This window comes from Coniophora puteana, assembly GCF_000271625.1.
Source record: "Coniophora puteana RWD-64-598 SS2 unplaced genomic scaffold CONPUscaffold_8, whole genome shotgun sequence".
Classification (NCBI taxonomy): domain Eukaryota; kingdom Fungi; phylum Basidiomycota; class Agaricomycetes; order Boletales; family Coniophoraceae; genus Coniophora; species Coniophora puteana.
The window spans coordinates 1,825,377-1,846,527 of record NW_006913060.1 but is presented as its reverse complement, the minus strand read 5'-3'; the positions used below and the strand labels follow the sequence as shown (position 1 = coordinate 1,846,527).

The window sequence follows — 21,151 nt, the reverse complement described above, 5'->3', positions numbered from 1 at the left end:
CTTTCGGCTTCGGCTGCCACTGCTGCTGCTGCTGCCCCGAAGGGCCCGCCTGCTGCTGCTGCTGAGACCACTGCGGCTTGCCTTTCGGCTTGCCGCCCTGCGCAGGTTGCGCGGATGCGACCGGCCCTTCGTACGGGCGTTCGCCAGTGGTGCGCTGCTTGCCCTTGGACTGTTGTCCGGGGGACTTGTGCGAGTTCGCGAGTTGCGCTTGATGACGCAAGATGGCATCGCGGAGGTCGACGAGGGAGAGACTCTCAACCGCCTTGACCTCGTTGTTGAAATGCTCCCTGACTGCGCGATAGGAGTCGGGGAGCGCGCACATGAGGAGCAGCGCGAGCTGCTGATCGCAGAGAACTCCCGATTGATAGGAGTGGACGTTGGAGGGAAGGTTGACGGTGAAGCCGCTCAGCGTGTTGAGGCGCTGGGCGGTGCGGTAAAAGACGTCGAGGTGATGGTTGGGGTTGCCCGTGGCGGGTATGCCGGTGCGGAGCAGTTTGCCCATCTCGACGAAAGCTTCTGTGACGCCGCGCTTCTGGACGCCGTACTCGGACTTGAGGAAAGTGAGGATTTCCGACGCCGTATGGATAGGGGCCGTCGTACTTTTCGCTGCTTCCTCGACCTTGGCCCAGACGTGGGGGTCGACTTTGAAGCCGATCTTCCCCCTGGCCTGCATGTCCTTGGTGTTCCACTCCTTGATCTCCTTGTTCCTCTCGGCCTTTTCTTCGTCGGTGCCCGTAGCGAGGGCAACCGGCCTAGGGTCAAGTGCGATACCACAGCCCTCAGAACGGCAGTAGTGGAGCATGGACAAAGCCCACTCTTCAACGTGCGATCCGCTGAAAATGTTCGTCGCGGAGAAGGTGTTGTTGGCTTTGGTGTTGGAAGACATATCTGTTGGACACTGTCGTCAGCGTTCTGGACGCATACGACAACAAGCCAGGTGAGACGTGGGTTGAACCGACCTGGCGGCACTTTGTGCCAGCCTGGCGGCCCCCTAGCCTTTACGGCTTTTTGCCAGCGGCACAAATGCCAAGCTGTAGCAATTCGAGCCAGCGGCGTAAACGCCAAGCTGTAGCTTAGTGGACCTCGCAGCGTCTAAACGCTAAGCGACGGTTCATGCCCCACGGGGCTCATAACCTGTGAAATGGAAGCGGCGCATTAGTGCACGCATCGGGCTTCACGTACTCACCTGTTGGGTTTGCTTAGAGGCTTTGTAGCTTGATAGAGCTGGTAGCGATGGTAGTCGTTCAGGAGAGAAAGACTTGTATTTGAGAGAGCGCTACAGTACTGGTATATATACTAGAGAGTGACTGTGACTGTAACGCATGTAACGTAGGTGAGTTAGTTATGCTATTGGTTGCCTATATTTAGTACTCGTATGAGTAAGCGTATGCTGACTGATGCACTGTGTGCATTACTAAACTACTATGAGTCATGTACGTAAATAGAGTCCGGATCAAGTCCGTTCAACATTGTGACGCTGAGATACGTGGACGGAGGCAAGGTGTCCGCTTTCCAGATCGGGTGCTGCACATACGATGAGGCCACTAAGCGACTGCGGACGCGATCGCTCTGGTAGTGATTCCTCCATTCGTCGCTATCTGTTAAAAAGAGTGTGATGCTGCATTTACCAAGTCGAATAGTATGTTAACGAAGAGTCTCACCAATGAAATCCTCGTAATGCACACTTTTCCTAGCCTTGGGCACGCCATGAACCTTGTGACAATGTCGTCGGATAGCGCTTGGATCAGGCCCTTCTTTCCCGCAAAGTCGACATCTAACGGTATTTAGATTCAGACTGATACAAAAGAGACGGAATCAGATAGTGACTGTAAAATCTTCATAACGGGTGAACATACTGGAGACGGTTAATATGCACCCTTGCATCTCTGGCACTGGTGAACCGTCGCAAGCAGATATTGCAGGAATGACACTTGTCCTAAGACGTGGTCAGTGCAACTGCTTTTACACATTTGTTGTTCATTTGCCAAACTCACTCGATCAGTTTGGAACGGCATGAGTAAAGACTGCTAACGAAACAATGGTGCATATGAGTCACTCTCTTATAGGCGTTCAGACAGTATGGGCGATGACAATTATGTCGTGGACCAGGCAAGATAGTTTTAACATGACACCCCGCTCGATAAGGTTTTGACCGTCATTCCTAAGAATAATTGCGGAGCGACCGATCAAACGGCGGTGGCAGTACTACAGAGATTCTGAACCTAGTTGAAACAGGTGTGAGTCGTGATTTTTGTGCTACGCGGGGTACCAAGGACACTCAACAACGTAACTTGCGGAAATAATTTTTTTCCGCTATAAGTTACTTGAAGTCATTTGCAAGTGACTTTGGCGGGGCCCGTTAGCTTCATACTTTACGGGGTGGAACTAAGGACCCTGGAGGCGTGTGAAGAGTTAGCCAAGTTAGTTTGTCTGATTTGCGGGTCGTTAGCAAAAGTACGCGCCGAAACTATTTGGTGCACTCTCGGACCTCGGTACAAAGATAGATCATGTCCACCGTGCTTTGTAAATTGTGACTCCCCGCCGTGCTTGGTGGAGTCATAACGACGCACACGAGGGGAGGTCGGCCGAATCGGCCACATGTCTATTGCCCCGGCTATGTTTACCAGTACCCTTAGCCATTCAATGCCGGACAGATGAAAGACAAACACAAGCTTCCGGCGCCAACCAGAAGTGATCGACTGATCCTGGAGACACGCAGTTCTTGGTACAGTTTATTCCCAGAGAAAACTCGCTGTGAGCGGTTCGGTGCCACAAAGAAGCTCCCGCTCCAGTTCGGAACTTACATTAAGGAAAGGCAGGGAAAGGATCGTCTCGGCCGACAAGATGACTCGCCGACTCCTGTAGATTTCCTGTAGATATGTAGAGACTGAAGAGCGAAACAACAATAGCAACAGAAGGGCCATTGAAGCTTGCCACAGGTAAAGCCGAGCGATATCGTTAGTCCGGCCGTAACGTCGAATTCGTCGAATTGGGGCTCGGGTAAGTAGTTCCGATATCTGTCTTGTGCCGACATACCCCAAGCATGTTGTGTTCCTCACTATTTTCATCGCGCGTTGCTCATGTAAATAGATCTCTCCAACGCGCTCAGGTTTTCTTGATGGAACGTCAGCGACTTGTTCCAGTCCATGTGTCGATGCTTCACGCGTTGGGAAAGCGTGTTTTGAAATTCTTCAACCTGTTCTGAATTTGCGGATGCGAGACTCTGCCACACTTCTCTGGATGGCTCAGAACCGTTCGTAGCAAGTGTTCACCGGGTTTACCCCCAGAATAACATCGCAGAATGGACATACAGGTCGATTCCTTACTTGTACTCTTCTAACTCCTCTTCGTCCATATCGTCCAAGGGCCAGTTCGCATCGATCACAGCGTACGTCTCCTCCGTCGTCTCTTCGTCCTCTGCACACGCCTTCAATGTCATCTGCTTGATCTCCCGACCGAACGCCTTAGCTTTCTCGTAGTGAGCGGCGGGCACCCAGGTTTCCTCCCCGTAGCCAACACTGTCCATCAGCATCCTCTCACCCACTTCTGCGTTCACCAGTGCCTCATAAAGCCGAACCGCCGCAGCTTTCTCGTCCTCTGTGAGCACCACTGGGCATGGAGTACCGACTTTCGCGAAACTCGCCCAGTCAAACACCATATCCATCAGCGCATACAGCAACTTGATCGTCTCGCCATCCCACCCAACAATTGCATGATTAAAGATCCGGCGACGGAAGGTATTCAACGGATAAACCAGACTCTTGTGGTGGATCCTGTTGTACGCGGCTGTGCTCAGGTTGTAATGATAGTGAACAAGACGACGACGGAGGAGCTCCATCTCCCATTCTTGCTCTTCTTCCGATAGCTTGTCGAAGTCATCCGGTAGCTTAGGCTTGGTCATCCTTCGAGAGACCTCATCCTCTTCATTCTGGATGATGTCGGGCATGCCGGCGTGGAGGAAGAGGGGAAGAACAGCAGTGTGTTGCCAGTCCAACATGCCAACGATATGCAAGCAGCTGGATTCTATCGAGATCTTGATGTTGCTATCGGTGACGTCGGGGTGACGGATGCAGAAAGTGTTGAGGGAGTCGTCGTCTGGCACGAGCGACGGTGCGAGACAGAGATAGCGGCGAAGGTTATTGGCATGGTCCGACGGTGGCTGCTTCTCGTACTTATAGTACTCCCTTCGGAAGCATTGATATGGTGCTCTCGGTGAGCCAAACTGGTCGAGGTAGGCGAGCTCTTTCTTGGCTCCCGTGACCAGCACTGATTTGGCGTCTTCATCTACGGTCACAAATTGATTAAGACGAGGCCGAAGAGATAGGAGAAGTGCGACATACATGGTCCTCGGAATACGTCCAGTTGTTCCCTCCGTCCATACCATAGCGGTACTGATACATCAGGGCCTATACAAAATCGCTCCATTTCGAGCGATCTGCTCTCGATCTGCTCGTCGCGTGGGATGCATTCACTGTCCTCCTCGAGCGGGATGCCCTCGTTCCCACACAGCTCCTTCAGGTCTCTCGCGTAGTAGATGCTCCCGCCAGCGGGGAAAGAGATGGACATCATACTAGACTCAAACTTCGCAAGCTGGTCCATAAGTGAGATGATTTCATCTTCCTTGAGGTCGAACCATATCTGGCTCAAGTCGACGCCTTCGGCGTACTCCATTAGAATGTATTCCGTCTCGGCCTCGTTCTTTGACGTAAAGGAATACGCGTAGACCTTGGGAATGGGGAGCCCTTTGGAACGAAGGAAGTGCATGGTAGCGACTTCACTGGCAAGAGCGTACGCCTTGGGAATCAGGATAGGATACGGGATGCGAGCGACGAGCTGGAAGCCGGTGTCCAAGGTGATGAGAAAGATACGGTTGAGGCCACCCTCTCCAAGCTTTCTAAAATTGACGATCTCTTCAGTCTTGCAGGGCAGTGCCTTAGCGATGATTCTAAAGAGTCCTGGGATGTTGAAGACGCGCCTGCGTTCACGGAGGCGAAGTGCATCATTGGCACTGAGTACATCACATTACGAGTCAGACAAAGACGAGACGAGATATAGGAGACTTACAGGAAACGCCCGGTGGTGTAGTTGAAGAGTTCGCTCTCCAGATCCCTCATGAGAGACTTCGGGTCTAGCATATTAAAGAGTCGATGAGAAGGTAGTCGACTGGTCGCGGTGGTGATGGAGTTCCTCGTGAAAGGGGGCTTGAGCGAAGAGAGTGGGCAGCAAGGACGACGCAGAGACTCCGAGGAGACTCCAGCTGCAAGGAGTCGGAGGGAAGGGATTTTCGGACACCAAAGGCGGAACATGCTGATAAATGATGGGGGCAGGATCCTACATGCCGATACTGACAGTTGAGGAGGTTATCCTAGGGCGCGGGACTAGTGGATTTCGAATCCTTAGGGGCTTAACTCCTTTCTTGGTCATATTCATAGTCCGATTCGGACTCATAGTGAGTAGTTGATGTCCGATTCAATGTCAGTAATAGCTCCGAAACAGTTTGGGACCGGGAACTGCGAATGGTTTAAATTTCTCTAGCGCTGTCCTCCGATCGACTGCCCGGTACTCTACAGATCTACCCACAAGTAATGGATCACCCACCTATGGTTATGGGCAACTTCATACAATGTATGGTTGAACATTGTCCATTTGACTTTCTGGCAACAAGTGGGATGAAGATGAGAAAGGAGTGGCATTGTTAGTAGGTTCGATGAATCCAGCACTTATCGAGTACTTATCTCAAGCGCTCGCCAGCCATAAGATCTCCCGATCCGGTCCGCAATACTGTACACCTAGAATTCGATACACACGATTGTAGGTTATTACCCCTCCCACCACAAGTTATTCCACGCTGTATTTCTCTTGCAATGTATCAAGAAAACATAGCGAGCTTATGGTAGAAATAAAACTGCAGATCAATTAGACTGAACTCCGAAGATGCCTACACAACCTGACGCAACAGTCCAACTTGCCGCCAATATGCGACCCACTTCACGACGTCCGCTTGACCTAAACTCTCCATTTCAGTGCTCAAATCAGCCTTCGAACATAATTTCAACTGCGAGCAGTCCAGCGACGGAAGTCCAAATGAATCGCCACTGTCCGCGTTCGAAGCGAGACCGCGGAAGTACGGGAGCAGCTGAAGCGCGCGAATGCTGCTATAGTCGTTGCCATCGCCATTCGGTTGGACGCGCGGAATACTGCTCGCATCATCCGATAGAGCCGCGAGCTTGGATAACCATGCGTCATACGTCACGAGCGGTACGTCGAGCATCGAAGCGAAATGGCTTGCAAGCGACGAAAAAATAACAGGCTGAGGATGGACAAGATGGACGATACTGTCCTTGGGTTTCGAACTCGAGAGAGTCAGATCCACAAGGACGGATGCAGCCGCTGATATAGGTATCCACGATGCGGCCTGTTCAGCGCTCAATCAGCCAACAAGCGTCTACGCTATATATAGTTATAAGCGCTTATCAGAAGGCGCTCACCTTGTCCTGTGTGGGAAAGCAACCCATAGCCTGCGACGCCTGGACGAGCGCAGGGAACCACTCCTTCGCGTTCCACGCTCCATTTCCACTTGTGCCACAAAGCTGCCCCACGCGAGCTATCAAGACGTCCAGCCCGGGGAAAGCACCAACCATATGCATGAGCAAGCGCTCGGCAACCCACTTTGACTCGGTATACCCGAGTCCGGCGGCGACTTCTGCTTTGATGGGCGTCTCAGCGAGATACTGCTTATGCCGTACATCTGGAAGGGGTTGAATGGACATAAACAAGATTGTGGCGCAATAACACACTTTGAAATACCCCAATAGAACTCGTGAAGACGACTCTCGGTGGTGCCGGAAGATGCGATGACAGGGAGAACCTGACAAGGTTCTGTGTAGCCTGGATGTTGTCTTCGAACGAGTCGAGACCGAGGTTGAAGTTGACGTTCCATGCTGCATCTCCAGTCAGTATTCACCGTCCTATCCATGATTGAAATCACGCACCGTTGTGAATGACATGCGTCACGCTCCTAAGCATCTATTCGCTCACCGTTAGCTCGAGTCAACATCTAGCTTTTACAGTACACACCTCGTCGTATAAATCTTGTCTTAACCCAAGATGATCGTCCACCAAATCGGCTTTCACCAACGTCACATTATCCAACGATACCCCTTCATCTAAACCCGCCTGCACGAACCCTCGTCTCTGGCGCGTCCGAATATCTTCCCCGGCACGGCTTGATCTATTGAGCGCGAATACGTGCCTCACCCGAGAGTCCTTGACGAGCACATCCAGGATGTGGCTGCCCAGTCCACCGGTCGTCCCAGTGACAAGTACCACGGTGCCGTTGCCTTTGAGTCGCCCGTTCGCAGAAGTCGTCTCTCGCGTAGGAGCATCCCCTGTTATATACTTCTCCACCATTCTGTGCATCGCTTCCACCCGCTGGGAGATTGAAAACTCCCCGGCGTCTTCGGCATTACCGCGGGCGGCTTCGACAAGGAACGCCGTGAGCGAATTGATGGTCGGGTGCTGGTACACGACGCTCTCGCTGATTTTCCGCGTATTGACGGATGTGGACGCGGAATCGCGCAGGGCACGGAGGACGGTGTTGCGGATCCACGTTGCCTGCAGACTGGCAGTGGTTAGTACGAAAGACCATTGGGTAGCAGAGGAATCAGGAGGTGATACCTATCGCATCCAATTTGGAACAAGTCAACGTCGCCTCCAACCTTAACCCGCTCTCCCTTAACTTTTGCAGATAGCACATTTTCCACAACCCTACGCACGAACGTGCTTGTTAGCTCCAAGCTCCACTCGGCCGGTGGCTCGATGCTGCTTTGCGCGCTCTGATGTGCGGCTGCATACGCAGCTCCGATTGCGTCAGTGTATGCGTTGAGGATTGCCTGTCTCCGCGCGGTGTTCTTGGCCGTGTATGTGAATGGCTTGGCCGGGCTGGCTACGACGATCATCTGATCACGAATAAGCTTCGGAAAAGCGCTCGCACAGAAAGCATGGAAGGATACCAACCTCTTTGAAGATACGCGAGTGCTGCGGAGCGTATTTGTTCATAGTTTCGACAGTCGGCCTGTTTGGTGTGCAGGTTAGCCAACTCGCTGGGGTTGTCCCCACAATAGCGGAACACACCAAATCAAGTTGCGGTACTTGGCGAGCTCTCCCTCGCTCGAGACGTCGAATCGACAGCTCGGGACGGGCTCCACGATGACGCCAGCCTGGAACTTACCCCGACCAAACATAACCGAAGCGGTTACGTGCGGATCGCGATTGAGTATGCTCTCTGCGTCGTCGTAACCTCAGTTCATCACCATCTCTGGAAATGCAAAAGTTCTAGCGTACCAAGCGGGCCCGGATTCGTCTGCACAGCGCTCAGTAAAGTCGAACATCTCCCCTAAGGCCAGCATAAGAACGCACCTTCTCGCCAGTGCTATGCATAATCTGATCATCAGCCCTTCCAAAGACCCGCCAGTACCCCTTCTTGGTCAGGTGCGGCTCGAGCAAATCGGACGTCGCGTACGCCTTCTTGCCGTTCACGTCCGTGTTGAGCACGCTCGGCACGCAAAAGTCGTTTGACTGCATCCATGTATGTCAGAGCCTGTGAGCAGAGACGAATGGAGATGGAAAGAAAACGCACGACTATGACGAGCTCGAACGTGTTCTCGCTGTACGGCACGAATTCGGTCTGGATCTGTTTCGAGATGGTGAAGAACTCCCAATCCTTGTCCACGTTCGCTGTTTAAAAGCGCTCAGCTCAGCTTTCCCTAATCTTTCCGGCAGCATCCACGCACCTGGAATCATAGGGCCCACTGGACCCATCTCGGTGCTAGAATGACATTAGAAATGTAGCCAACAGCTAACACACATACGGAGGTGGCCTGCTTACCCTGCATACATGATATACATACCGATACCTTGCGAAAACATGAAGTCTCCCGTCTCCTTGTTCAAAGGTCCGCCCCCAAACAGCTATCATGGATTCAGGGTCAGCTGTATATCATGAAGCTAGAAAAAAAAAGGACTTACGAGGCCTGATCTCGTGGCAAGCCATCGGACGTAGTCAGGTTTCGACGCCCAGTCCTATCCAAAGCGACGCAATCCAGTCAATACATTCGCAGCATCCCAAACCAGTGTGGATATGCACCTCAATGACAGATGGAACACAGTAGATAAAATCGCTCGACGTCCTCTTCGCGCCCACGAACAGATTATCCGGCGTCGGCTGCATCGCAGGGACCTTCGGCTCGAACGCGCTGATCGTCAACCCGCAGCCCGCCTAACAATGACCCAAAACACGCCCAACGACTCAGTTACATTCAGTTCAGAAACGCAGCCGCGCTGCATCGGCGCGAGAAAGAAAAAAAAAGAGCTCACCGCCCACAGCAGCTGGTTAAACCCCATCCCGTGGTACATCGGCACCGTGTGCAGCGAGAACACCTTCCCCGTGAGATCGTGGTCGCCGAAGAACGGGATGAGCGAGATCTGCGTGCCGCGGATGTTGCTCCACCGGATGAGCTTCGGGAACGCGGTCGAGCCCGACGAGTGTAGGATGATGAGGTCTGCGTCGGGGCCGCTGCTGATGAACGGCGTGTGGTCGGGGAGATACGCGAGGACGTCAGGCGAGGGAGAGAATAATTCGTCGAACGTGAACAGCGGGACGACGGTGGGTAGTTTCAAAGCGGGCGACGCAGAGGCTTTGTCGCGGCGGACAGAGAGCGCCTCGTCGAGCAGATCTTGCATGCTCTGCTCGCGGCCGACCAGAATGAAGTCGACATTGGCCTGCTCTATCAGGTGAGCGGCGGCCATTGCAGAGTTTCGCGGCGAGATGGGGAACGGGACAAAGTTCGCTCGCAGGAGACTGAGATGCGTCATAGCATAAGTCAAAACATCTACCGTACCTCGCTTTCAGCACTCATCGGTACGAAATCAAAATGAAGTCAACGCACCTGAGATAGCGAGGATCCCAACAATGGGCCTCTCACCCGCCCCAACCACCTTGGTGCGCTGCCGCAGGAGCCTTGAGCCCACAGACACGGCGCTGGCAACTTCCGACCAAGTGATCGCACGCGTGCTCCCGTCCTCCTTCGCGTAGACAAAAAGCGGATGATCAGAGCTATGCACGCCGTGCCAGTCCACAACCTCCGGAAAGGTTAAAGATCCATCAAGCGGCGCGACCTTGAACGTCGCCGAAGTCAGAGCCTGCGATTGAGGAGCCGGAGGAATGCGTCTTGATGAAGTCATCGTGAAGTTTTAGAGGTCGGGTTCCCGGACGTAAGAAAGCAGAAGCAGGCTAGGTAGAGCGCGGGGCTCAGTATCCCAACGGCAGTGCAGCAAAGAGAAGAGAAAAAACTGCCAGCGTCAAAAACAATCGTGGGTTTATGGGAACACCGACGACCGCTCGCCTCACCTCGACACCCGTTCATCGCCCGTGCGGTTGTTCGCGTCGCTCTCGCTTGAGTGCGAGATCCCTACGTCAGACTCCGATCGAACGGGCAGCGCACCATGAGCAAGTTGAAGATGTATTCCGGGTGCATCTCTGCTCGATGACTGCTCGGTCTGCTCCCCATTGACAGTGTAGCCGTGTGTAGCCCGTGTTCATTTGTGTTCATTTGCGCCCATGCTGGCTTCTTTACGAGTGTTCGAGAGAAGCTAGCTCATGTTTGTTCTTCCTCGGCAGCAGCTACCCATGACTGAGAGCATGAATGGATGAGTGAGACATGACACTTGGGCTACAGTCCGGTGCACGCAGTCGCCGGTGTCATCTCGTGCATCTGTGATGGTACGTTGCAGCTTCAATTGCGATCTAGCCGAGAGATTTCTGTCACGGCGCGAGGCAAGACGCGAGGTCCGGGCAACACGGGATGCATAAACTGTTTCCCCGGAAGTAAATTCGGAAGTCAGATCGACGTCGGCCGCAGTGCGCATACTAGTCGGCGATACTTCGAGCCTATCACTTCATTCCTCTACAACGAACTTGAAGACAACTCGCCAGAAAGCACTCGATCAAGACGCAAAGAAAAAAACATCAACATCTACAAATAGAATAACTTATAACATAATCATAACACACAAACCCCCACCCACCACCAAAGCACCTCAGCTCAACAGCCCAGCCCGCCTCCAATACCCAACCCACCGCCCCACATCCCCCGCACCCAGCAGCTCAACGCCCCGCTCTCTCACCAGCCCCGAGCACCGCTCCAACTGCGTACATTCCAGCCTCGGAAACCCCAGCGCTTCTGAACCCGTCCGGGTAGCGGCGAGCGCACGGAAGAACGGGAGCAGCTGCACGGCTCTCAACGTCTTGTTTCCGCAGGGCTGACCATTATGCTCATCAGCCGGACCGTCCTGGGCACGACTGGCGAACGCCTCCAGCTTCGTCAGCCACCCGCCGTACGACACCGCCTGCACATCCAGCTCCGCCGCAAACGCGTCTGCGATCTTCGAAAACGCAACAGGCCGGGGATGAACGAGGTGCACGACTCTGCTGCGCGGTGTCTCCGTGCCGCTCGACAGCGCCACGTCCGCTAGTACCGAAGCAGCGGTGGAGATGGGCATCCACGACACGTCCTACAGATCCCTTCTCAGCAAACTCCCCACGGTGTCCGCAACGTGCTCAGAACTCACCTTATCCTCGCTCGGGAAACACCCAAGCACCTGTGCCGCCTGCACCAGCGCAGGCACCCACTCATTCACGTTCCACGCCCCGCTCTCCACCGCGCCACACAGCTGCCCAACGCGCACAACGAGCGCGTCGAGCCCGTGCGTCTGCGCCATACGCTGCAGAATATGCTCGGCGACCCACTTGGACTCGCTGTACCCGGTGCCGACTGCAACTTCGGCTTCGACGGCTGTTTCCGGGATAGCTGTCTTCGAGCCTGAATCTACCACCCACACGTCAGTAATCCCATTTTAAAAAAAGCTAAGAGGGGAAGAAACGCACTCTGCACAACCCCAATCGAACTCGTAAACACCACCTTCGGCGAGCGCGATAAAGACGACGACAGTACAAAGTCAACCAGACTCCGCAGACCCCGGATGTTCCCCTCGAACGAATCAAGCCCGAGGTTAAAATTAACCGTCCAAGCTAAAGAAAGAACCACAATCATGAGCAAAAAGCCCTCCGCAAGATCCAGCAAGCACATACCGTTATGTACAACATGCGTCACACTCCCCCGCATCTCCTCATACACCTCGCCCATCCCAAACCGCTCCTCCGTCAAATCACCCTCGACCAACACCACCTTCTCGCTCTCCAACAGCCGCACATCCAGCCCCGCCTGCCGTAGCGCCCGCACCTGCCTTGCCCTGACGCACTCGCCCGGGCCGCTGGCACTACGCGCCTGAGCGCGATTGAGCGCATACACGCGCCCCACGCTCGGGTCACCCACGAGCGCCGCGAGGAGCTGGCTCCCGAGCATACCCGTCGTGCCTGTGACGAGCACCACCGCGCCTCCGACCGCTTCGTGTCCACTGTTTCTTGCCGCAGACGCAGATGCGAGCGGGGAAGTGCAGCGCTTTCGATGCGAAGACGGAGAGGTGCTTTGTGCAGACTTGGAGATGTATTTCTCTGCCATGGCGCGCATGCGGTCTGCCCTCTGCGATACCACGTTCGCGTTCGAAGTAATTTTATCTCCGTGAGCGACGTCCACGAGAAACGAGGCAAGCGCCGAAATCGTCGGGTGGCGGTAGACAATGTTCTCGGTGATACTGCTCACGTCGATCCCTGCTCCTGCGGACGCACCCTGAAGCGCACGAAGAAGGGTATTGCGTATCCACGTCGCCTGCAAACTGTCATAAAAGTATCAGCTCTCCACCTCAGCGAAAACAACTCTGATTGACAGCCACACACCTATCACACCCAACCTGAAACAAATCCACCCCATCCCCAACCTCCCTCCCCACTACCCTCCACACAACCGCGCGCACAAACGCCAGCGCCGCGTCGGCCGTCCACACCTCCGGCACCGCAAACCCACCACTCTGAACGCTTTCGAGCTTCTCCGCGGCCGCGTACGCCGCGTCGATCTCGTCGCTGTACGCGTGGATGACCGCCTGCCGGCGCACGGTGCCCTTGGCGGTATACGTGAACGGTTTGCCGGGCGTCGAAATCACGATCATCTGCAAGCAAGCAAGCAACAAGTAGGTGAATGAACACCACGTTCGCTGTGGGATAGGGATAAAAGGCGACAAACGCCAGCTCACCTCCCTAAACACCCGCGAATGCTGCGGCGCGTACCGGTTCATCGCCTCCACACTCGGCCTAGCAAAGGTTAAAGCACCTTCCAGTCAACGCACGCACACACGACACCGCAAGAACCCAGAAACGCACCAAATAACACCCCGGAACGCCTCCGCCCGCCCCGCATCCCGCGGATCAAACTCAAACCCCGGCGCGGGATCGACAACCACGCCTGGCTGGAATCTGCCCCGCCCGAACATGACGCACGCGCCGACGTGCGGGTCCTGGGTTAGGATGCTCTCCAGCGGGCCCGGATTCGTCTAGCATACCGCAGCGACGGTTATACTGTCAGTCTATCGGTTCCCTGCACGAGTGATCCAGTGCGGAGAGAGACGCACCTTCTCGCCCGTCGAATGCATGATCTGGTCGTCTGTCCGCCCGAACACCCGCCAGTATCCCTTGCGTGTCGGGTGCGGGCTGAGAAGGTCGGACGTCGCGTACGCTTTGACGCCGTCGCTCAGCGCTGTGTTGAATACGGCGGGCACGGAGTACGTGTTTGCCTGTCCACATGCAAGTCCAAATTCAAGTCCAAATCAAGTCCAATAAGCAAGGAGTCAGCGCCAGCGTCGGCTCAAAGTAGCGGTCAGGGAAAGAAGGAAGGACGCACAAGAACGAGCAGCTCAAACGTATTATCGCCCACGGGAACAAGCTCGGGCTTGATAAACGCGGGAATGGCAAAGTACTCCCAGTCGTAGCCGACTCTCGCAGGCAGGATCGGGCTCACGACACCGATCTCGGTGCTGCAAATCCACACGTTAGGCTTGAAATGCCAGCAGTGAACGTGCACACCGTACCTCCCATAGAAAATAAACACGTTCACGCCCTGCGCAGTCAGCGCGTCGCCCGTGTCCTTGTTCAACGGGCCGCCGCCGTACAGCTACAATACTTCATTAACACCGCTCCGAAAATGGAAACCAGAAATACTCACAACGCCCGTCCTCGACGCCAGCCACTCCACATAATCCGGCCTAGTCGCCCACGCCTGCACAAAAAAATTAACGCCACCATCAGCGCCCACCCATCTCGAGCTTTACCCAGACACTAGCTATAGATAAGCGGGGGCGGACAATGCTCACCTCGACCATGGACGGCACCGCAAACACGATATCCGCGCGTATCGTCCGTGCAGCCGCGAACACGTTGTCGGGCGTCGGCACCGTCGCGGGCGCGTGCGCGACGCGCGGCTCGAATGCGCCGATGGTGAGGCCGCAGCCTGCCTGCGAAGATGGAGCAAGTCAGCACTGGCATTAGCACTGGTGATAGTGTTGGGTGAGGCCGAAGCGAGGAGGAGCCGAGCAAGCGCATAGCATAGCATGTACACAGTGCGCCACTAGCACTAGCTCTCAAATGCGAATCCAAATACGAATCCAAATCCAGATTGAGAGTGAGATCCAGAACGAGATACTCACCGCCCAGCACAGCGCAACAACGCCCAGCCCATGATACATCGGCATCGTCTGCAGCGCAAAAACGCTGCCCGTCAGATCGCGCTCGCCGAAGAACGGCACGAGCCGCAGATCCGCGTAGTTGCGCGATGTCCAGGGTATGGGCTTCGGAAACGCGGTCGAGCCCGAGGAGTGCATTATGGCTGTTATCGAGGACGGCGCTGGGTCGTATGTCGGGAGAGCGGGGAGCGCGGGGAGGGAGGCGAGGGTAGAGGGAGAGGGGTGGTAGAGATCGGTGTATGTGGGCAGGGGGAGGACGGCGGGTGTGTCCGTATTTGAGGGGAGGGTTGAGGAGGAAGGCGGGTGAAGGAGGATATCAAGCGCGGCGCTGAGAAGCGTCTGCATGCTCTCTTCGGGCCCGACGAGGATGTGCGCGACGGACGCATTCGCGAGAAGATGGGCGACTGCCGCGGGGGAGTTGCGCGGCGAGATGGGGAAGGGCGTACAGCCGGCGCGCTGGATTGCGAGGAATGTTGTTGCGTAGGGGATCATGTCTGCGCGTTGCGAGTGTAAGAGGTTGGGAGGTGGTCCTCACAATTGCATAAGAAAAAGACGTACCTGATAGTGCGAGAATGCCTACGACTGGCCTCCCCTCTGCCGTCCTGTCAGTGTCCAACCCCGTACGCTGCAATAAAATTGTTGCGCCAACTTTCACAGCCTCGCCGACTTCAGACCATGTCACCTTCCCCTGCGAGCCGTCTTCACGCGGGTATACAAAGAGTGGATGTTGGGCACTGTGCGCAGCGTGCCACTCGACCGTTTGCGCAATGGTCGATCCGGGTCCAAGAGGCGGGATCGTGAACGACGTCGAGGAGAGGCACTGAGTGTTTGGAACAGCAGGTGGCAGAGCACGAGCAAGCATGATGAGTGAGTTAACGGGTTGATGTGATAAAGTGCGGGGAGACTGGTGAGGTACTGAGGGGCTATCACAGACCTATCCCATGTCGCTTATAAGCAGACAGCGAGGCTGAGCTCGAGCCGATGCCAGCGAGCCAGTCAGCGAGCTCCATTCCTAGCGGCGATTACAGCTTTCGGAAGGGTCCATTCAACGTGATGGAAGCGCAGAAGATTCAGAACAGGCACCTCGGCCACGTTGTACTTCCGAGGTCCACTGGCAGTACAAGCCAACGCGCACCGAGAGGGCGGGCCGACGTCACGGTGAGCGTTAGCGCCCGTGATAGAACGGGAGGGCACTATTGATACAGAGCGCCGACGTACGGCGGCCAAAGCAGCAAAACAGAGTGAGACAGGGAAGGAGAGATGTGGCCGTCGGAGGAGCCCCGAGGCCGATGGAACACCACCAGGGCTTCCGAGCTCGAGGGAGGGAAACGATCGCGCGCGACGGCTTTATGCATCCCATGCTTCTTGCGATGATCATCACCTCTAAGCCATCCGAGAGAAGGAAATGCGATAGCTGCTTCCCATCCAGCAAGCATTCCTCGAACCATGCAGCGGGAGAACCGAACAAGGGCCTAGATAGCTACGCGTGGGAGCCCCGAGAGGATGGACAAGGCTATGTTTTGACAACGACAGAGAGCGCACCGGCGCCTCGGACATTCCGGCGACATAGACCACTTTCTGCACAGCAAGACAGACCATATGACGGCGCAGCGCACTCGGCGCATCAGAATGTCGGCGTCGGCGTCCAAACCACGGAAAATCGGTGTCGTGAGTGTTTTCCGTGGAAGCTAACAAGGCGTCGTGGGAACCTAGAGCAGTGCGGGGTTGCGATCGGCCAACAACTGCCCCTGATTGGCCGCAGCGTCGGCGGTTTTAACCTTTATGCGTGATGAACACACGTGACATCCATAATGGACGCGTTGTATGCTCGTGGCTTTTGAAATGGGCAACCTCTTTTCCCTTTCACGCCCTCATCAATCCACCACCTCCGCTTCACCAGACTACATGGAGAACCTGTGAGTTCCTCTTGATGTTTATAGAGACTTATAAGGCTGAATTGCACATTCAGACGACGACAGTTCGCCAACGATCTCGACCTCTTTCCAGCGAGGACGAGCATGGACAAGCCTCGCGAAACAGCAAGCGCAATCGTACGCCTAGTCCTTTTACTCCAACCTGCCCTTGCCTTATTCAACTCTCAGTCAATCGCATCGACATCTTCATCACTGGCATCCCAACCGCCCCGCAAGCTACCAGTCACCAAATCCAACCGCCCTATTGTCATCTCGTCCGACGAAGAGGATGAAGACGAAAGCGGCACCGATAGCGATAGCGACGATGATGTACAAGTGTACGTAAACCACCCTCTCCTTTCCCCTTTCAAACAAAACAAACAAACAAAGAAAACAAACCTAACATCATCTTCGTCCCATGGCAACCCATAAAAGCCTCTCCCCAAAACCCAAACCCAAGTCCTCCTCCTCCCCGCACAACCTCGACCCGAAGCTCACAAAGCCCTTCAAGTCACCCCTCATGCCCATGCCCACGCCCACGCACTACACAGCCCAAACGGTCCAGCAGACGCTGCACAAGGCAGCACCCACCGCGCCGCCCCCGCGCGCCGCTGGCCCTACACCCATCGGCGCGCCCATCAACCCCGCCAACGCGTATCCGTATCCCCGCACCAGCAGCGGCGGCGGCGGCGCTGGCCCTCCGCGCCCGGCACACAGCCCCTACGACGCGCCCGGCCACAGCCCCGCCTACAGCTCTGGTGCCGGTGCGAACCCCGCGTACGCACCCTTCGAGCCGCGCAAAACCGCCTCAGAGGCAGACCAAGATCTGCGCGAGCTCGTCGCGGGGACGTTCGAGGACACACAGGACGTCGACATCGACCCCGCCGCGGCGCTCGTCGATGGGTTTCAAGAAGGCGTAAGGCTCCTGCCGCACCAGGTGCTCGGGCGCGCGTGGATGCGCGATCGCGAGTCGGGCAAGAAGGCTGGGGGGATTTTAGCGGATGACATGGGGTGTGTGCTATTTTGCTTCGCGAAGGCGTGTTATGGAGTAGACGCTGACACGCGTCGTTGTTTGTGTTGTTGCATAGGCTGGGCAAGACGATCCAGACGCTCGCGCGTATTCTCGATGGCAAAGCGAAGAAATCGGACAAGGACGACGGATGGGCCGCGACGACTCTGTACGTCTCCTCCTCCCTCCCACCCACCTCTCTCCCTCCCTCGTCGTTCTAACCCGCCGAATGCAGCGTCATCTGCCCCGTCGCGCTCGTCTCCCAATGGGCACAAGAAATCAAACGCCTCTCCACGGGCCTGCGCGTCCTCGAGCACCACGGGCAGTCGCGCACTACCGGTGAGCGCCCCACTCGGTTTGGTTGAGCGCCGAAAACTGAACATATGTGTCACGTTACCGCGTCTCTTCTCTTCTATTCTAATTATAAAACAACCTGGACACTGGACGCCGGATACCGCGTAAAGACCCGCTCAAGCTGCGCTCGCACCACGTCGTGATCACATCGTACACGACCGCTGCGTCTGAGCACGCTGCGTTCAGCCCCGAGATCAAGGACGAGGGCAGCGGGAGCAAGGCGTCTAAGAAGAAGGCGTCCGGCAAGAAGAAGAAGGCGTCGGCGGATTCTGATTCGGATGAAGACGAGTCCGACGATTCGGTGGTCAGGGCGATGAACAGGAATGCGAACGCGAAGGGCAAGCGCGCGGGCGGGAAGGCGAAGAAGGACGCGTTGTATCGTGTGAAGTGGTTCCGCGTCGTGCTTGGTGCGTTTTTTTATATATATGCCCGTAGCACGCAAGGGCGGAAGCTGAAGGCGCGCGCGCGGCAGACGAGGCGCATAATATCAAGAACCGGAACACGAAGAGCGCCATCGCGTGCTGCGCGCTCGAGGCCAAGTACCGCTGGGCGCTGACGGGCACACCGATGTGCGTCCTCTCCTCCTTCCACGCCATCATCAAACGCGCCTGTTTCTCACACAACACACAAACACAGGCAAAACTCCGTTGAGGAGCTCTACTCGCTCATCAAATTCCTGCGCATCCGGCCGCTCAACGACTGGCCCGAATTCAACACCAAAATCGCCCAGCCCATCAAATCGGGGCGCACCTCGGCGCCCATGAAGCGCCTGCAGGTCGTCCTCCGGTCGATCATGCTCCGCCGGCGCAAGGACCAGCTGATCAACGGCCAGCCGATTCTGGAGCTGCCGGAGCGGCGCGTGGGGATTGTGCCGTGCGCGTTTGATCGCGCGGAGAGGCGGTTTTATAGGGAGCTGGAGGCGCGGATGGGGAGCGAGCTGGATAAGCTTGTGAGGGAGGGGGTGGCGGAGAGGAGTTATACGCATGTGTTGGTGCTTTTGTTGAGGTTGCGCCAGGGTGTGTGTTTTTGTTCTGTGTTTTTGTTCTGTGTTTTTGGGTGGTGGTGGTGGGTGCTGGGATGTTGATTGGTTTATAGCGTGCAACCATCCGTCGTTGATCTCGAAGAACTACAAGGCCGACGCGGCTGCGATCGAGTCGCGTCCGGCGAAGAGCGACGACGACGGCGACGGTGCGGGGGATGGTGCGGAGGCGGACGAGCTCGCGGCGATGTTTGGTGCGCTCGGGGTGTCGCGCAAGTGCCAGCTGTGTCAGACCGAGTACGTCCGCCTCGTCCGCTTTTTGCCCCTCTTCTCCCATATTTCACGAGCTAACGCGTCGTTGACAGGCTAACGCCGAGTAACACGACGCCCTCGTCGACCGACCACTGCAAGGCCTGCGCGCATCTCGCGCTCACATCCCGGCGCAAGTCCATCTCGGGTCGAGCCCCCAGCAAGGAGGAGGATGAAGAGGAGGGGGAGGGGGAGGAGGAGAAGCTGCCCCCGTCGAGCGCCAAGATCCGCAAGATCCTCGAGATCATGCGCGAGACGGAGCGGCGCTCGGGCGGGGTGGAGAAGACGATTGTTTTTTCGCAGTTTACGAGCTTTTTGGATGTGCTTGGGCCGTTTTTGGATCGGGAGGGGGTGAAGCATGTGCGCTGTGCGTGGTTCTTCCTTTCTTCCTTCTTTCCTTCTTTCCTTCTTTCCTTCTTTCCTTCTTTCCTTCTTTCCTTCTTTCCCTCTTTCCCTCTTTTTGTTTGGTTGTTTGATTGTTTGGTTTTGGGGTGTGTGAAGAGAACGGAGTGCTGACGCGATGGGATAGACGACGGCTCGATGAAAAAGGATGCGCGCGACGCGGCGCTCGAGAAGATCCGGACGAGCAAGAGCACGCGGTGTATTTTGATCTCGTTCAAGGCTGGCAGCACCGGTGTGTATCCACTTTCCTTTCCCCTTATCCTCGTCCTCATTCTCATTCTCATCTTTGTGCCTGTCCCATCCTGCCGGATATACAGGCCTGAACCTGACGGCGTGCAACAACGTCATTCTCGTCGACCTCTGGTGGAACCCCGCGCTCGAGGACCAGGCGTTCGATCGCGCCCATCGGTTTGGGCAGACGCGGGCTGTTAATATCCATAAGCTCACGATTGAGGATACGGTCGAGCAGCGGATCCTGGAGGTGCGTTTTCCCGCCCCTCCCTTACTTTCCTTCCGTGTTCGCGCCTTCACCCCACTTTTTTTTTTTTTTTTTACTTCTTTATTCGTTCCACTTCTTTGGTTGGGCCAGAGTGTGATTATAATTTTGTTCTGTAGCTGCAAGAGAAGAAGCGCGCGCTGGCTGCCGCCGCGCTCTCGGGCGACAAGCTCAAGAATATGAAGCTCGGCATGGACGATCTGCTTGCGCTGTTCCGCGGGTCGGGGCAGAATGACAGCAGCGACGATGACGAGAGCGAGGATGAGGAGTGAGAGGGCACTAATAGCCTGTAGGTGATGGAGGCGGGCTGGCACATCGGCGTAGCTGCTGCTATATGACGGGTGGATGGATGGATTTTTTTGCGATGCGATCTTGTTGTCGTAATTGAGTGTTTCATTGTGCAGTGTTATCATGCTATTAGCGTTCTTATGTTCTATTATATACCTCTGAAATATTAGACCTCTACAAGCTCGCATGTTTGGCGCGTATGCAAGGTCAGTGAAACTCATTGCGAATGAATACATGGGCATCTTTGTCTTTTCTGGGGTAAACAGCGCATCTACAGAACCGAGCAATCACCTCAGCTCTTCGCTCGGAGAGTTTGAGTCCACCCCGCCTCGGCTCACCCACCTGGATTCCGCTCGCGCGCGACGGGGGAAGAGGTCGTAACTGCCGCTCCCGCACTCATGCGTGATGGCGCCGGCCGTGACGCGAACCGCGAAAGGGGAAGTCGGGCAAGAGCAGCAAAATGCGAGGGAGGATTTTCCCTAGTTCATGAATCTTCGTTCTGTACACCTGAAGTCTAGAGTCAACAGGCACACAAAAGTCAAATTCACATTAATTCACCTTACTGAAGTCTGAGACTATTGCTGGGGATGTCTGGGGCACTACGACTAAGTTTGTGAAAGTTATATAAGTAGCGTGATCTGATCTGGTGCGTTCCGCCATTGTGGGGACAACTACAACGAGTTGGCTAACCTGAACACTGAACAGGCCGACTG

The 21,151-nt window shown here is 55.6% G+C and overlaps 4 protein-coding genes across 4 annotated transcripts in view; 1 reads left to right on the top strand and 3 right to left on the bottom strand.

The window, feature by feature from the left end:
- CONPUDRAFT_74302 (uncharacterized protein) overlaps positions 1-886 on the bottom strand; it is a gene marked incomplete at both ends in the record, with an annotated part of 7,875 nt that extends 6,989 nt beyond the window's left edge. The window contains one exon of the mRNA XM_007771657.1: positions 509-886. Within this exon, the coding sequence (XP_007769847.1) occupies positions 509-886 (378 nt within the window). The remainder of the gene's footprint in view (positions 1-508) is intronic.
- A 2,436-nt stretch (positions 887-3,322) lies between these two features.
- On the bottom strand, positions 3,323-5,114 carry CONPUDRAFT_155394 (uncharacterized protein; the record flags this gene model as incomplete). The annotated part of the gene is made up of 3 exons (XM_007772127.1): positions 3,323-4,284; positions 4,341-5,008; positions 5,065-5,114. 3 exons carry the CDS (start codon positions 5,112-5,114, stop codon positions 3,323-3,325), a joined length of 1,680 nt encoding a protein of 559 aa, XP_007770317.1.
- A 781-nt stretch (positions 5,115-5,895) lies between these two features.
- On the bottom strand, positions 5,896-15,550 carry CONPUDRAFT_145056 (acetyl-CoA synthetase-like protein; the record flags this gene model as incomplete). Its single annotated transcript, XM_007772126.1, has 33 exons — positions 5,896-6,415; positions 6,489-6,748; positions 6,798-6,941; positions 6,993-7,026; positions 7,078-7,677; positions 7,776-7,945; positions 8,231-8,284; positions 8,344-8,362; positions 8,419-8,577; positions 8,639-8,736; positions 8,793-8,827; positions 8,888-8,970; positions 9,028-9,081; positions 9,146-9,277; positions 9,376-9,859; positions 9,900-9,912; positions 9,948-10,228; positions 10,409-10,479; positions 10,503-10,650; positions 11,138-11,571; positions 11,629-11,885; positions 11,945-12,088; positions 12,149-12,792; positions 12,854-13,122; positions 13,207-13,264; positions 13,334-13,503; positions 13,582-13,743; positions 13,851-13,983; positions 14,038-14,120; positions 14,172-14,225; positions 14,320-14,460; positions 14,653-15,182; positions 15,247-15,550. The coding sequence occupies 33 exons, from the start codon at positions 15,548-15,550 to the stop codon at positions 5,939-5,941; spliced, it is 6,699 nt and encodes a 2,232-aa protein (XP_007770316.1). The 3' UTR covers positions 5,896-5,938.
- Positions 15,551-17,122: 1,572 nt separating this feature from the next.
- On the top strand, positions 17,123-20,620 carry CONPUDRAFT_126467 (uncharacterized protein). Its single transcript, XM_007772125.1, has 11 exons — positions 17,123-17,612; positions 17,690-17,779; positions 17,846-17,949; positions 18,075-18,371; positions 18,437-18,533; positions 18,601-18,980; positions 19,060-19,240; positions 19,309-19,619; positions 19,782-19,886; positions 19,972-20,135; positions 20,270-20,620. Exons 1-11 carry the CDS (start codon positions 17,128-17,130, stop codon positions 20,420-20,422), a joined length of 2,367 nt encoding a protein of 788 aa, XP_007770315.1. The 5' UTR covers positions 17,123-17,127; the 3' UTR covers positions 20,423-20,620.
- Positions 20,621-21,151: the final 531 nt, after the last annotated feature.